A 16,006-nucleotide genomic window follows, 5' to 3' on the forward strand; every position below is an offset into this window, starting at 1 on the left:
GTTGATTGAACGAGAGATGGAGGAAAACGTTTTGAGGTGTAAATACCGGTAGAAAGGGAGTTAGTGGAAAGAGAGTTTGGGCGTAAATATAGGTAGGCAGAGAATTGGTGGACAGATATTTGGGGCGTCAATACAGATAGAAAGAGAAATGGGCGTAAATATAGAAAGAAAATTGCTGGGTAAATACAGAGTTGGTGGTGCTAAAAAAAAACGGGGAAATTGAAATTTGAAGCGTAAATACAGGAAGAAAGATAGTTTGAGCCCGATAACAGGTAAAAAGAGAGTTTGAGCCGGATAACAGGTAAAAACGAGGTTGGAGCGTAAATACTGTAAAAAGAGAGTAAAGGTTAAAACTCAATGTCTACATTTCTGTTGTGTGTTCGTTATACGAAAACATGGTATGTAAACATCAAACCTGACTCGAAGGAATACAGTTTTAATAGCGAGTGACCAATGCATGGCTATTTTCCCTTCCGTTTTGACTTTTTCCAATAAAAATGAAATGTTCAAAATATCAGAAATCGATAAAACAACGATGTTAGTGTGGAACTATATTTTGTTTATTCCTGTAGTTGACAACCTTTCCCGCCAAATTAGATTGGCTGTTTAGCGATTACATTAATTGTCCGGCTGTTTTGTCTGTTTGTATAACGCCGAAAAGAGAAGGCCGATTTCATCTTTTAAAATTTTAAATAAATATCCATGCTCAAATGTAAATACAAGGAATAATTCTTTTTTATCGTTTACTGTGTGTAAACTGCGTTTCTTTTACAAATATTTTGAATAACGAACGTTAGTGAATTATTCTTTTAAAAATCGAATAGACAAAGCACAAATATTGCTTCGTTTCAATGTTACTGAAATCAAGATGGTTTCAGAAATAATTAATAAAGAACGGCAGTTTCAGAATTTTCCAAGTCTGCTTTCTTATATCTTTGTATACAAAACATTCAATGACATTATTTGATGAATTTGGATAAAAATGTCGCCAAGAGCTTTTGCAGTGTTGAATTCGCGGAGCAATCTGAAAATTTCCACATGCTTTTTCCAATAAGAAGTCTTTGAAACGAAATTTCTGAAAAACAGCTATCGTAAAAAGTACTATATCCTGAATCAGGTCACACCATTTCATCTTTTGCATTTCATTTTCTAAAAGGGAAATATATCTACACAAAAAGTCATTGTCATTAATATAAATGACATCGTGTGTTTATTACGTCATGTTGCCGAGGTAAATCTCCTGAATTTGAAAATAGATTAATCCAATTCATTTTGACGGTCTTTTAATAGATAAAACAAGTAACGTACATATGTACAATTGTATGTCCATACCAAGTTACTAGTCCAAACGTGTAACCAGTAAAACGTATTTCGATAAAACATACGGATACGGATACGGATGGAAAGAATACAGACATATTGAAAACGGAAATCTCACATATTTTAAATATACGCTTATATAAGTACATACTTATTTTTCTTTGCTGCTACGGTTTCTGTTTTAAATTTTCGTTTATTTAATACTTTCAATTTATTTAGACTTTTGTAGAATAGAAGGACAATGTATTCGCCATAATACGTCATCGAACACTGACAGGTGTTTGACGTGCGACGTAGGACGCTCACGTGATCACTGGACCAGAACCTGTGGTAAGGGAAACGATTTAAGGGTGATAATTTACAATCGATCATTAAATAGTATTGCATTTTTCATTCAAAATAAGGAAGAGGTGTTTTCATTTGCATCATTTCTAACATCATATATATAACACTTGATCTCTTTTATTCATATTTCAATTTTCTTAATGAATATACATGCTGATAAATTTATACTTAATATTCAATTAATAACAAATGTAAATATATACAAAACACGCACCAATTTCCCTGTCTCCCTTCCATCCGGCCAAACCCTCGACAATTACATCAATATCATGAAACTTAAGGTAAGTGTGTTTGTGTGTATACATATCAGTTTCCGCCGCTATGTACACAAATCACTTATATTCCAAGAGTGAGATATGCCTAATTTGAAAATAAGTATGATCTGAAATCAGATAATGGACATACTTGTTGGTTCTTGTAAGGTAAGGTTTTTTTTTCATTTTCTAAACAATGACATTATTCAGACATCTTTTTATTGTTTGTTAATTGTGAAATATCTTCTGTTAGTCTTTACACATCTACAGTATAACATATAATCATTTAATATTTCCTGTGATATGACAGATTTATTTGATCATTGACTTTATAATGAATATTGCCGATATGAATGAAATATGTGTTACTGATAAATATATTGATATGCATTAAGACCTGATAATGAATATCAGGTTGTATTCATATTAGCATCAAGTACAAACTGACGACCGTTCAAAAACCGTAATTACATTTCAGAGATCGTTATGCAAATATTATTCTGGAGTCTATGAAATGAAATTGAAAATGTTTTCATCGTATGGTAATTAACTTTAATATTTAATAAAAGTAAAAGTGTGTAAAACACGTCGACAAAACACAGGCCAATATGGCGCCAGCTTGACATTATCGTCATGTGATCAGAAATAAATGTATTGTCATCTGAATGCAATCAAGATACATATATAGACAAGATGGAAAAAACGAAATGCAATATTCAGCTTTGAAATATTACTGCATCTTTAAAAGTTCAATTGTTACATATTGGTGATTAAGTTGATTATATGTGTAACAGTTAACAATTGACTATTTTTTTCGCAGAAACAACAACTGTCGTTACGTCTTCCACCACAAAAACCACAACAAAAGTACATGAAACCTCTCAAACAAAACACATATACGAATCCACCACGATAAATGATGACGTTTCCACCACTTCGCGTAAGATTCGACAAACAACACATAATGCCGATCCATCAAACAGGACATCTGGAACTACACAAAACATCAGGAATGTACATGATGACCCGCATAAAGAGAAAGCTGGAACTGACCTTTCATCAAAAGCCTGGATAGCGGGTCCTGTGATCGGAGGAGTGATACTCGTCATGGTGATAGGCATACTTTTATATCGTCGACGGAAAAATAGGTGGGACATTTTGTCATTTTATTTTTGAAATACTATCCTATTATATTTGATACTTAGTAGTGATTTATTTGATGTAGATGCTTCACTAATCGTCCGTTGACTTAAAAACTGAATAGAATTATCTGATTGACTACCAGGCTGTTCGGTGATTCTACGCAGCAAAGCAAGTCAAACTGATATATGTATGCAAAATATACGCTTCCGCCCAATTACCAAATGTTAGCAATATTAACAATATCTCTTGTCCTTGTGCATATACTGTCTAATAGAACAAACTCTGAAAAATATTTCAATGAATTTTAAACACAATTACCCCTGTGAAATAGCTATAGGTGTAAACGTGTGCCGTGCTTTTCTGTACACTCATGCAGCGAGGGCTATGCGAATCAAGTCGTCAAAATTACGACAGTTTCAGATTTGACTGTAAATAACCTTTATTGTGACATTTGAAACAGTTTACATGAATTAGAACTGTATTTTATGGGTTAGTATTCTAGAAAAGCTCGTATATATACGGGGTTATTAGCATATACTTAAATATGCTTTATAGTCATTAGGGAGTCATGGGCACAAAAGGTCAGCCATTTCCTCAGTTATGAATTCATTGATAAACAAACATTGCGGAGGCTTCACTAACTGTTGTCTAGTGCGATAGTTTGATGTAGTGATGGGTATCTTACTATGGATTTAAAACTAAGGGAAGTAATCCAAACATGTAGAATGTCTAACATTGATGCACTTGGTTGAAACAGAGCGGGTGTGTCTGTGTTGATCCGCTCCGTGTGATGATATGAATATTCTCCAGGAAAACGTAATCATTCTTTGAACACGTGTTTGATGTTATATGTTTTCTCTGTTATATCATTATTTTACCTAGCTGAATTATATTTTACGCATGTACCGCTCATTGATTTCGCACATATTCACCGGACTCGCGTGAAACAAATTTAACAAATTAACATTTGTAATTCAATCGTTTTGTTTCTAAACAACGAATTTATTTTTAATTGTTATAATTATATTTCATAGACAGTCATATTATGAAATACTGCTTAATATATATGTATTTGTTTTGTTGTCAGGAATGACGATACAAACTACAAAGTAACGTACGTGGCGTCGGCATCATAGCTTGAACGATCAGTCCGGATTCGAAACAGACATCAACTGATAGTCATACAACTCTAACGTAATCGGCAAAATACTCATTTGATCAACGGCAGCCTAATTCATCACTCTATTTTGCTTATAATTGATTAATTATGTCATATACTTAGTATTTCAAAAGCTGTATATACAATTGGTATGGTTCATGTGAAATTGATATGGATATGAAACATGTTTTAAAGTTGATATAATATGTAAAGATATTCATAATACTACATCAAGTGTTGATTTATGATCTTTGCTTGTTATAAACCACCCAAGATTCTTATCTTCGCCTGAGGCCAATTATCACATTTGACAACTGGTACTATGATATGAATGTATTTTGTATGATACTGATTGGTACTATTTTCAAATTAACAAAATAGTATTTTGTTATAAAGTTTTCATTGAGTACATTATAGAAATATGTAAGGCATATGATAGAGCATATTAGTACAAACAAGGTTTATCTCCGACTTTTATTTGATAACAAACATGCATCGTCAGTAGTGACCACTTAAAACGTTTAAGAGGTTACTCACCACTAAAGTCAAACACTGAAAGTACCTCGATTATCGAGAAAAGTTTGTTCAATAGCATACGGGAAATCACAATAACATCCGCGATATATATTTGACCCTATACTAACATATATATTGTATATTACCCTTACACGCAATAGTACATGTAAAATGTTCAGAAAGCATCTCAGGCTCAAGTCAAAATTCATTTTTGTTACGCTTGTATATGTACTTTAATCATGTAATCGGCCTGTTGTATTATCAAGTGGGCCATGTAATTTTTTGTATATTGCTCTAGTTTGATACACGCTTTGACGAGTGTGGCGTTATATCATTACTATGACATTATACCAGGAATTAACAATATCAATTAATTGGATATCTCTGCTTTAATTAGTTTTTTTTTTCATTTTGATATTAAAACCGAACAAGTTTTCTGAGGTATGAATAGATAGACCTATACATTTTGCTTTTCCTTTTGTGATATTGAAAGAGACTCGAAATCTGTCTCGAAGTTTGAACATTTCTCACTAAGACTCGGTTTATAAAATCTGTATGATAATTCATTGTATATCCTCTATATTTTATACATTCATATTATATGCATTATAAAAAAACTTGATTATATATGGAACAGTGTACTCATGACAATAAAATGTTCATTTCATCAATATATATATGTAATACATCATCTTAGGATAAAATGTATCTATTAACATTAACATATATTGATGTTTTAACGAATTAAATGTACTTTAAACATAAGTACGTATTTTCGGTGATTTATTTTTCAATTTATGAAGCGTTGTGATGAATGGCACTGACACAATTTGAAATGCAACCGTTATATCATTATGTATCATTACACAGACTGGTAATTAAATTAATCAGTACAATAATATTTTGTCTTGACTGGATTTCGTATGTACAGTTTGGTATGCCATTAAAATGCTAGTTTTTATGGTATGTTTGGTATGGTTTAATAAAACAATAGACTATTATGATAAATACTACCAGTGTTATATCAAAATACAGTATGAATCAAGATGTGGTGTTTTAGTTATAGTGTATTCTATTCGCTTTGGTTTTTGATTCAATATAATGATTCTTGTGTTTATATCATTTGACAGACGATTTTCTATTATGATCATGTCAGAATATTAGACTGTTAATGGGATATCCACTGTTCCCAATGGTAACAGCCGTGGATATTTCTTATCTTGATTTGAAAGTCCGATCAGAGTAAAACTTATCGTCTTTATATTTGTTGTAAAATACAGGGTATCGTACTCGCTAAAAGTTGTTAACATGAAGATTGACTGCATGAACACGTCCTACTATATATATATATTTAACAGACTAAAATCATATGAAATTAAATGTAGCATAGTGTTGCTTTTGTCAATTGACTTGTATATGGTTTAATGACTCTCTGATCACAAATATATTTTGAAAAGCCAAGCTTGGAAATATCGTACAGAAGGATTATAGCCTAGCCACGGTAACATATTATGATGCTCTGTTCATAGCTATACACCTGATTATCTAGTCATTGCAACTATGGTAACAAGGTAACGGGAAAATGAACAAGAGGCCCAATGGGCCTGTATCGCTCACCTGGCTCTACAGCAACTTTGAAGTTGATTGAGGTCATTTCTACAGATACTATGCTGATTACCTCTTTATTCAAATATCATAGTAAGCTAGGTTTATTCATATTAATAAATTTTCTAGTCCTTCATTCCAGCATTCTATTGGCCTACTATCAGGTCTCAGAGGCTTATGGCTATCGCAAAATTATTGTTTACATATTATAACCTATTTGACCCCTGTGACCTTGACTGAAGGTCAAGGTCATTTATGTGAACAAACTTGGTAGCCACTCACCCCAGCATGCTGCAGCTCCATTATCAAGTCCCTGGGCCTCTTGATTATTGAGAAGTCGTTTGAAGATTATAGCCTATTTGACCCATGTGACCTTGAATGAAGGTCAAGGTCATTTATTTTAACAAACTTTGTAGCCCTTCACCCCAGCATGCTACAGGTCTAATATCAAGTCCCTCGGCCTCTTGGTTTTTGAGAAGAAGTCGTTTGAAGAGTATAGCCTATTTGACCCATGTGACCTTGAATGAAGGTCAAGGTCATTTATTGTAACAAACTTGTTAGCCCTTCACCCCAGCATGCTACAGGTCCAATATCAAGTCCCTGGGCCTCTTGGTTATTCAGAAGAAGTTGTTTAAATGAAAAAGTTGACGCCGGATGGCCGGACCTTCGGGCAGGTGAGCTAAAAAACCATGTCTTAGGAATGATCCATAACAAGCTATGACACATGTTGTATTTCGGTAAAGATGGATTTGAAATATACATACATCATTAAGAACTGTCGTAAGTTTAAATAAAAAGTGTACAGGAAAGACAGGCAAACAAACTTATATTCTCACAAATAGTGACTCGTAGACAGATAATGACGACGAGCGCAACAACAAAACAAAAATAGACAATGTGACATTTTAACGTATTTACTCAGTACACATGGACGAAGTATGAGTAAACGAGAAAATTACGAAAAAACAGAAGGGAAAAGATAGGAATACATGTAATAATACCAAGACTTCTAGGAGTATGTCTTTTATTCATCGAAGTCGTATTTTGTAATTATTGAAATATTTTCACTATCTCAAAATAAGAAAACCAGTCGGTCTAAGTCAACGGAAGAATACTAACAAGCAAGTTGATATGCATACTGCATGAGCGGAAATTCATAATAGGGCAACGCACAGCAACCAGCAAGATGCTCAGACGAATTCATTTTAAAATAGTGATGAATAGAAAAGTGGTAGTATCTACGTTGTTTTCCTTAATCATCCTTAACGACATTAAGCTACCAAACACAACTGTCATATATATCACAACAGCGACATCCGTCGAAATTCATTTTCCTCGTGCAGTATGTTACTTATTTGTGGTATATAGATTTCAACATTAAATGTAGTTTTGACTGCGTATTCGTTGGTAACACTTCAGTTGTCAGAAAAAAAATGTTCCCTATTGGACATAACGATTTCCCATTAGAATTTAGTCTGATAGTTGCGTTAACAGTGCATTTTGTAATTAAATTAAAAAAGGAACATTGGTAAAGTATGTGTGATAGATTGCGTTGATATTCATTAGGAACATTTGTTGGAGTGTATAGCCATTTTATACTTCTTAAATGTTATAGCGAAAATCACGATTTGTCTTTCCCTTTTGGCTTTTGTTTTAGCTTCATTTCGGTCAGTTAGAAAGAAACTAAATTAAACATTCAATGGATAAAATATGAACATGTTACGTAGTGATGCCCGTTTGTTATACTCAGAAATTTCATATTTCAAATAAGAAATCATGATTGCTTTTTTACAAAGAAAGGTCAAACGTGTCTAAAAAACAATTTGGTATGATAAGGGAAATATTGACGTCTTTGTCAGCTGTCATTTTTCAGTGGGTGTGTTTTATCATGCATGGCATAAACCTATATAAACCCCACAAAGGTGTTCATTCGACCTATATCTTTTCAAACACCTCCATTGGTAAGCTCGGAATTTCTTTGTTACTAATATTGTGTCTTAGTTACCTGGTGAAGTTTTTGGAACCTTGGCCAGAATTCAAGAAAAAGTATTCACGCTCAAATACACATTTTGCGCTCGAACAAAAATACTTTTGGTGATAAATCTGATGTTTGATTTAATAACAGTTTATCTTTAATTTGAAAAAGTGACTTCAGGAGTTATATTATTTTCGATGCTTATATGTTTTTTGAATCGCTTTTTATTGTTTACAAAAATTCGATCGAGTACAAAATTGAAGTTTTGGTATGAAATGGTTTCGTGAACAAGGGCCGTGACTCATAATATCTAAACGTATGATACTTCCTTTTCTACCGCAAATTATTTTTATGCCTTTATTTGTTGTAAAACCAGGATGATTGAATGATTTTCAGTCTTGAATTTATCTTACACGCCATAACAAATACATGCATATAGTGAACATACAAGCTGTTTACGTTTTAACGTTTTTTATGTTATCTATTTAGTTCCATTTTACGTATTTTTGTGGCTTATTTTGCAGATTGTATGGATCAAAATATATTAATGTATACACATGTTTTATGTATAACTCTTGTTGTTTCAACCATGTCATTATTGCAATATCGCTCATCTATTCTTCCCTGCAGTTGTCTAGTCTGTTAACTCCAAGATTCATCATGAAGTTGGCCCTTTTTCTCGTTCTCGCACTGCCCTTGGTCATGTCAGCACCACATAAAAAGGCTGTCAATCCATTTGTGAACAGTCTCTGTAAGTAAATCAACGCAAATCTTATCTGTGATTTTTCGTTACTTTGTTTCTCGATCCGTTCATCGACAATGGGAGAATTAACAATTTAAAGTGTAAGTCGACTTTTAATAAGAATGGGATATAGTCATCACTCAATCTCTGCGTCACTGTGTATGTTTGTCAAGGTGTGTGCGTTCGTGTTTGCGTATGTGATAAGATTGCTTACACGATATATATCATGAACCCTTGGACACATTTAGTTCATGTTCACACGGTAGCATCGAACCAAAGTCTACACAAGATTATATTTTGATGGTTATATTTAAAGGTTAAAGTTCAAATGCCACACTCGTCTACTATAAAATGAAATGCTTGTGACAAAATATCTCATGAAACCATGGACAGATAGCTAATATTCACATCATCAACGTCTACATATCATTTTATATTATGGTGGTCATCGATTATAGTGTCAGGTCAAATGTCACTATTGACTACTTTTGAAGCAACAAATATTGTGTTAGAGATATATCTAGCCTCGAGACTGATTTAATACGTATTTACAACACATACATACAGCATCAAAAAAGTTGATCAAGGTTAAAGGTTTAAGGATAAAGGCCATACTTGATCGGGTTAAGATACGCTGGCCCAGTACATGATATCTCATGAACCCATTGACAGATTTATTTCATTGATTAGGTGTTTGGGTATGTCCTTGAAAAAGGAACAGCCAGTGTTAAATATATATATAACTGTATACATATATCACATATGTTTTGTTCTGTTTCAGTGAATATATTCCACGCAGATGAGCTAAAAAGACTAGTTACAGATTTAGTTGACGATTTGGGGTCTAACAATAGGGAAGCAGAATGTGAAAAGGAGTGTAACAACCTCGTAGACACACAGTTTACAGGCACCATCAACGTCCTTTCTCACCATGTTTGTCCTCGCAGTTGCCATTCGTAAGTTCCCTTCGATCTCTGCTTCAACTTGTCATAAACATATTTTCAAGTTAGTTTTGAAATATGTTTTTAAAACATACACATTACAATCAAAACGAAATCTTCTCGCAAAACTAACTTTTTCCAAATACATTAGAACCTATTGGAAAAACAGTTAGATGTGAATTTCCAAATTAAGTAAAGACTATAAATATAGAGCATGCAAATGATTGAATAAAATTGATAACGATAAAATGTGGCGGATTGCTTTGGTGCTAATTGAATGTTTTTCGTTCCATTGACAGGTTGCAGGAATTGGCCCACTTCTTCCATATTCCTACTCCTACCGCCACTCCAGCTGCATAGAACGGACAATCTGACTTGATATGGTAAAAACATGTATCGTCTATGTAACTATGTGAATCAGATAAACTTTGCTATGAAGCATGCAAGCTCATGCTTCTGTCTTTTGCGTTTAATTTTCTTTCCTGCGACTTTGAATTCGAATTCAAAATTGTGAAGTCCGATTTGTGATTTGTTGCTGGAATGAAAACAAATGGAAACTTAAATATTTCTGTTTATCATGAACACATAATAATCTGAGGTTTTATGTTAATGGCCGTAGCGACTAAACAACAACTGTTCTGAATACATATTGACAAAATTAGATGATAACGAGGAGTCATTGTACGATGCTTCCTTGCCAAAATATATGCAATTTAAATCCAATCGAAACCACATGGCAGCTTCAAGTCGTCATCTTTGTTCACATCAAAACATATGTGTGTTTGTATAGAGCAAGTACTGCTAAGCTTCTAAACGATCGTGTGCTCAAAACTTCAAGTTAATAAAAGAAACGAGAAATGAAATTTAAAACATTTTGATTAGGGTAGGCTTTGGGTAAGGGTTTAAACAAGTCGCTCACCTGCAAAGCAGTGATCATTTCATATGTGGATCCTGAGTTATTTGAAAGCATGCTACAGGATCAATATAATGTCTCTCGGCAGTTTTGTTATTCACTAAAAGTCATTAAAAGATTTAAGCATACTTGATCGATGTGACCTTGAATGTGATTCAGGGTCATTCATTTGAACAAACTTGGCAGCCCTTCACCCCAGCATACTAAAGACCCAATATCAACTCCATGAGACTCTTGGTTATTGAGAAGTCGTTTAAATATTTCAGCCTTTTTGACCCCTTTCACCTTGAACAAAGGTCAAGGTCATTCATTTGAACAAAGCTGGTATCACTTCAACCCAGCTTGCTACAGACCTAATATCAACTCCCTGGGACGCTTGGTTATTGAGAAGAAGTCGTTTAAAGATTTTAGCCTTTTTGGCTCCTGTGACCTTAAATGAAGGTCAAGGTCATTCATTTGAACAAACTTGGTAGCCCTTCGCCCTAGCACGCTACAGGCAAAATATTAGGTATCTGGGACTCTTGGTTATTCAGAAGTCATTTCAAGATTTTAGCCTTTTTGACTTCTGTGACCTTGATTGAAGGTCAAGGTAATTCATTTGAACAAACTTGGTAGCCCTTAACGTCAGCATGCTACAGACCAAATATCAACTCCCTGTGACTCTTGGTTTTTGAGAAGTCGTTTAAAGATTTAAGCCGTTTTGACTCCTGTGACATTGAATGAAGGTCAAGGTCATTCATTTGAAAAACCTTGGGAGCCCTTCACCCCAGCATACTACAGGCCAAATAATAGGTCTCTGGGACTCTTAGTTATTGAGAAGTTGTTTAAAGATTTCAGCTTTTTTATTTCTGTGACCTTGAATGATGGTCAAGGTCATTCATTTGAACAAACTTGGTATCCCTTTACCCATGCATGCTACATACCCAATATCATGTCCCTGGGTCTTTTGGTTATTTTGAAGACGTTTAATTTTTTTTAGCATATTTCACCCCTGTGACCTCGAATTAAGGTCAAGGTCATTCATTTGAACAAACTTGGTAGCCCTTCACCCCAGCATGGAACAGCCCGTATATCAACTCCCTGGAACTCTTGGTTATGGAGAAGTCGTTTACAGATTTCAGCCTTTTTGACAGCTGTGACCTTGAATGAAGGTCAAGGTCATTCCTTTAAAAAAAAATTCGGAGCCCTTCACCTCTGCATGCTACAGGCCAAATATTAGGTCTCTGGAACTCTTGATTATGGAGAAGGAGTCGTTTACAAATTTTAGCCTTTTTGACTCCTGTGACCTTGAATGAAGGTCAATGTCATTCATTTGAACAAAAACGTTGGAGCCCTTCACCTCTGCATGCTACAGGCCAAATATTAGGTCTCTGGGACTCTTGGTTATTGAAAAGAAGTCGTTTTAAGATTTAAGCCTTTTTGACTCCTGTGACTTTGAATGAGGGTCAAGGTCATTCATTTGAACAAACTTGGTATCCCTTTACCCATGCATGCTACATACCCAATTTCAAGTCCCTGGGTATTTTGGTTATTTTGAAGACGTTTAATTTTTTTACCATATTTGACCCCTGTGACCTCGAATTAAAGTCAAAGTCATTCATTTGAACAAACTTGGTAGCCCTTGACCCCAGCATGATACAGACCTAATATCACCTCCCTGGAACTCTTGGCTATTGAGAAGAAGTCGTTTTCAGATTTTTGCCTTTTTGACTGCTGTGACCTTGAATGAAGGTCAAGGTCATTCATTTAAAAAAACGTGGGAGCCCTTCACCTCTGCATGCTACAGGCCAAATATTAGGTCTCTAGAACTCTTGATTATGGAGAAGGAGTCGTTTACAAATTTTAGCCTTTTTGACTCCTGTGACCTTGAATGAGGGTCAAGGTCATTCATTTGAACAAACTTGGTATCCCTTACCCATGCATGCTACATACCCAAGTTCAAGTCCCTGGGTCTTTTGGTTATTTTGAAGACGTTTAATTTTTTTACCATATTTGACCCCTGTGACCTCGAATTAAAGGCAAGGTCATTCATTTGAACAAACTTGGTAGCCCTTGACCCCAGCATGGTACAGACCTAATATCACCTCCCTGGAACTCTTGGCTATTGAGAAGAAGTCGTTTTCAGATTTTGCCTTTTTGACTGCTGTGACCTTGAATGAAGGTCAAGGTCATTCATTTGAACAAACTTGGTAGCGCTTAACGTCAGCATGCTACAGACCAAATATCAACTCCCTGTAACTCTTGGTTTTTGAGAAGTCGTTTAATTTGTTTAGCATATTTGACCCCTGTGACCTCGAATCAAAGTCAAGGTCATTCATTTGAACAAACTTGGTAGCCCTTCACCCAAGCATGGAACAGCCCGTATATCAACTCCCTGGAACTCTTGGTTATGAAGAAGAAGTCGTTTACAGATTTTAGCCTTTTTGACTGCTGTGACCTTGAATGAAGGTCAAGGTCATTCATTTAAAAAAAAACTCGGTAGCCCTTCACCCCCAGCATGCTACAGACCTAATATCACCTCTCTGGGACACTTAGTTATTGAGAAGTTGTTTAATTTTTTTAGCATATTTGACCCCTGTGACCTTGAATGAAAGTCATGGTCATTCATTCGGTAGCCCTTCACCCCCCAGCATGCTACAGACCGTGTATCACCTCCCTGGGACTCTTGGTTATTTGAACAAACTTGGTAGCCCTTCTCTCTCTCTCTCTCTCTCTCTCTCTCTCTACATAATTGTTTGGACCAGTAAATATACAAATAAAGTAAAAAATAAATTAATTAATCAACAACACAGCTCTTTTAATAAAATAGTACTTAAAAAAATAATAATAATAAGCAAGTGGAGAAATTTAAATGCGTAAATATGTTGGTGGAATATTAACATTAATCCGGAATCCGAAATCTGAACATGTGTTTTGGTCTGAATTAGTTTTAACCTGCGTGTGTCTGCGTCAATCTGCCTGTACAAGTGTGTCTCGGAATTCTGTGAACCTAATGTGGTTGATGTAAGTATTGCTATTTCTTTATATATATATGCGTGTGTATAGCTATTTGCAGTAAGATAATTTGTGTATATGTTTTTAGAATTGTATGTGAGTTAGGTATTTTCTAGGCTAGATGTGTTCAACATCAACACGCTCCTAGACACGTCTTCCGTGTTCGGTGATATGTATCTGTATATGCATTTGTTTCATTTGTAATAATTTGAATGTGTTTTCATCGATTCGTTAAGTAATTCATTTATTTATTAACATTGTACTATCTTCTTGGAACGTTGTTTTTTGGTTTGGTTTTGTTTATTTTGTTTAACGTCCTATTAACATCTAAGGTCATTTAAGGACGGCCTCCCGTGCGTACGACATGTATGAGTGTGGTGAGTGCGTATGTTGTTTTGGGAGGCTGCGGTATGTTCGTGTGAAGTCTCCTTGTGATAGGCCGGAACTTTCTGTAGTTTGACCTTATTCCCCTTGCTGGCCTCTTAAGTATGGGTCAAGGTCACGTATCGGTTTCTGTGTTTCTGTTTACAAGTGCACGTGTATTTAAATTTACTCCTGGATTGTGTCTCTGTTGAAATATTCGAATAAGAGTTTTTACGGTTTATATATTTTAATGACATTTGCTACACTATAAAAGTTTGTTTTTTTTTATTTGCAGATTCCGTGATTTGGGTGATTTATGAAGAGAAAATGCCTATGTTGTGTACGTTTACACATATGTTCTGCATGTATTGAACTGTTAAAGAAGAGGAAGAACATCTTAGAAGATTTTGCAACAGATTTTTCTGTATTTGTTCTCATCTATTGCCAGGTGATTTATTTCATTATATCTCGTATTTTCTATTTTATATCAAATTACCAGATTTTTTAGGGTTAGCATGTCTTTTTTGTAACCAAGAGCCTCAAATGTTTGTTTTAATTTATTAAGGAATGGTTGTAGATATTCACATTTTATTAAATAATGCTCATAGACTACTTTTATGTTACAGTAGTTACAGTTCGGTGTTTTGCTGATTTTCAACTTATGTAATGCCTCTTTTGATGCTAGGATTTTATTCAATAATTGCCATTTCAATTTTTTCAATCTATTATTTTGTAATTGTTTAATGATGAATTCATTTGAGAATTTTACCTTAATATTTATATCATCCAAACTCAGCTTTTTTACCCAGTATATGTTACCTATAGGATTTTTTTACCTTCAGTTGACAAGGTGTTTGTAGATTGTTTGGTTTGTACGTTATGGTCAAATTCTAGTAGTGGTACATTTTTTGTGAAGAGGCAACTATATAGTGAATACATTTCTCATAACTTTCCCGAACTATTTGCTATTAACTATATTATAAACAAGAGGCCAAGGGCCTCGTAGCTCTCTGGACGTTGATTTGAAATCCAGCTTATTTGTACTTTCAATTTTTTAAAATTTGCTATATATTCTTTGTATTTTCAACTTTTTCAATGAATTTTCCTGACTTTGTGTATTGATCGTTTTAAATGAAATTTTGTACTCTTATAGAGAATTGTTTCCTGTTTCATCTCATAATATTTTCACTGTTTTCCGCTGTATATGACTAGAGAAATAATATTTTTTTTACAATACGTAATTTTTTGAACGCCATTTTGACTTTATTTTAGTAACGTCATATAGAGAAATGGCGTCACACGGAAATTATCAGTGTAGACAATTCTGAATTCTCAACGGAAAAATAAATAAATATTATAGGAAGAAACTATGGACATTTCTTCATAACATGACGAAATATTGTCAAAATCCGTTCACATAGTAATGTTTCATATCAGTGTTTGCCAGGGACGTATACGTATACCTCGCGAGACACTTTGTACACTACGATGGCCGACAAGAGCCTGGCAAAATGAAATGAAAAAACTGTAACACTTTTTTTCATGGTACATCTTTTCACATCTTTTTGTACCATTGTATGGTACAGAAAGATGTGAAAGCGGAGTTGAAATGAGTCAGTCACTTTTGTATCTTTTTGTACCAAAAAGCGGCCGAAAACAGCCATGGTACAGAAACATATGAAACGGCCAGACATAAGGGTAACTGAGTTTGACAAATGGCTCCCAGATAAAGCTGT

At 34.4% G+C, this 16,006-nt stretch overlaps 2 protein-coding genes and 1 long non-coding RNA gene across 3 annotated transcripts in view; all 3 read left to right on the plus strand.

The window, feature by feature from the left end:
* Positions 1-16,006, plus strand: part of LOC117343315 (von Willebrand factor D and EGF domain-containing protein-like) — an 85,213-nt gene that overhangs the window by 23,984 nt on the left and 45,223 nt on the right. The gene's annotated exons all lie outside the window — the stretch shown is intronic.
* Positions 2,364-5,784, plus strand: LOC117344004. The gene is made up of 2 exons (XR_004536108.1): positions 2,364-3,067; positions 4,150-5,784. It is a non-coding gene; the product is annotated as an uncharacterized LOC117344004 (long non-coding RNA).
* The window catches only part of LOC117344002, a 32,531-nt gene continuing 30,374 nt past the window's right edge, over positions 13,850-16,006 (plus strand). Inside the window, exons 1-2 of the mRNA XM_033906597.1 lie at positions 13,850-13,916; positions 14,566-14,718. Coding sequence (XP_033762488.1) covers positions 14,587-14,718 — 132 coding nt within the window. The 5' untranslated portion in view covers positions 13,850-13,916; positions 14,566-14,586. The remainder of the gene's footprint in view (positions 13,917-14,565; positions 14,719-16,006) is intronic.

Source organism: Pecten maximus, chromosome 15, assembly GCF_902652985.1.
Source record: "Pecten maximus chromosome 15, xPecMax1.1, whole genome shotgun sequence".
Classification (NCBI taxonomy): Eukaryota; Metazoa; Mollusca; class Bivalvia; order Pectinida; family Pectinidae; genus Pecten; species Pecten maximus.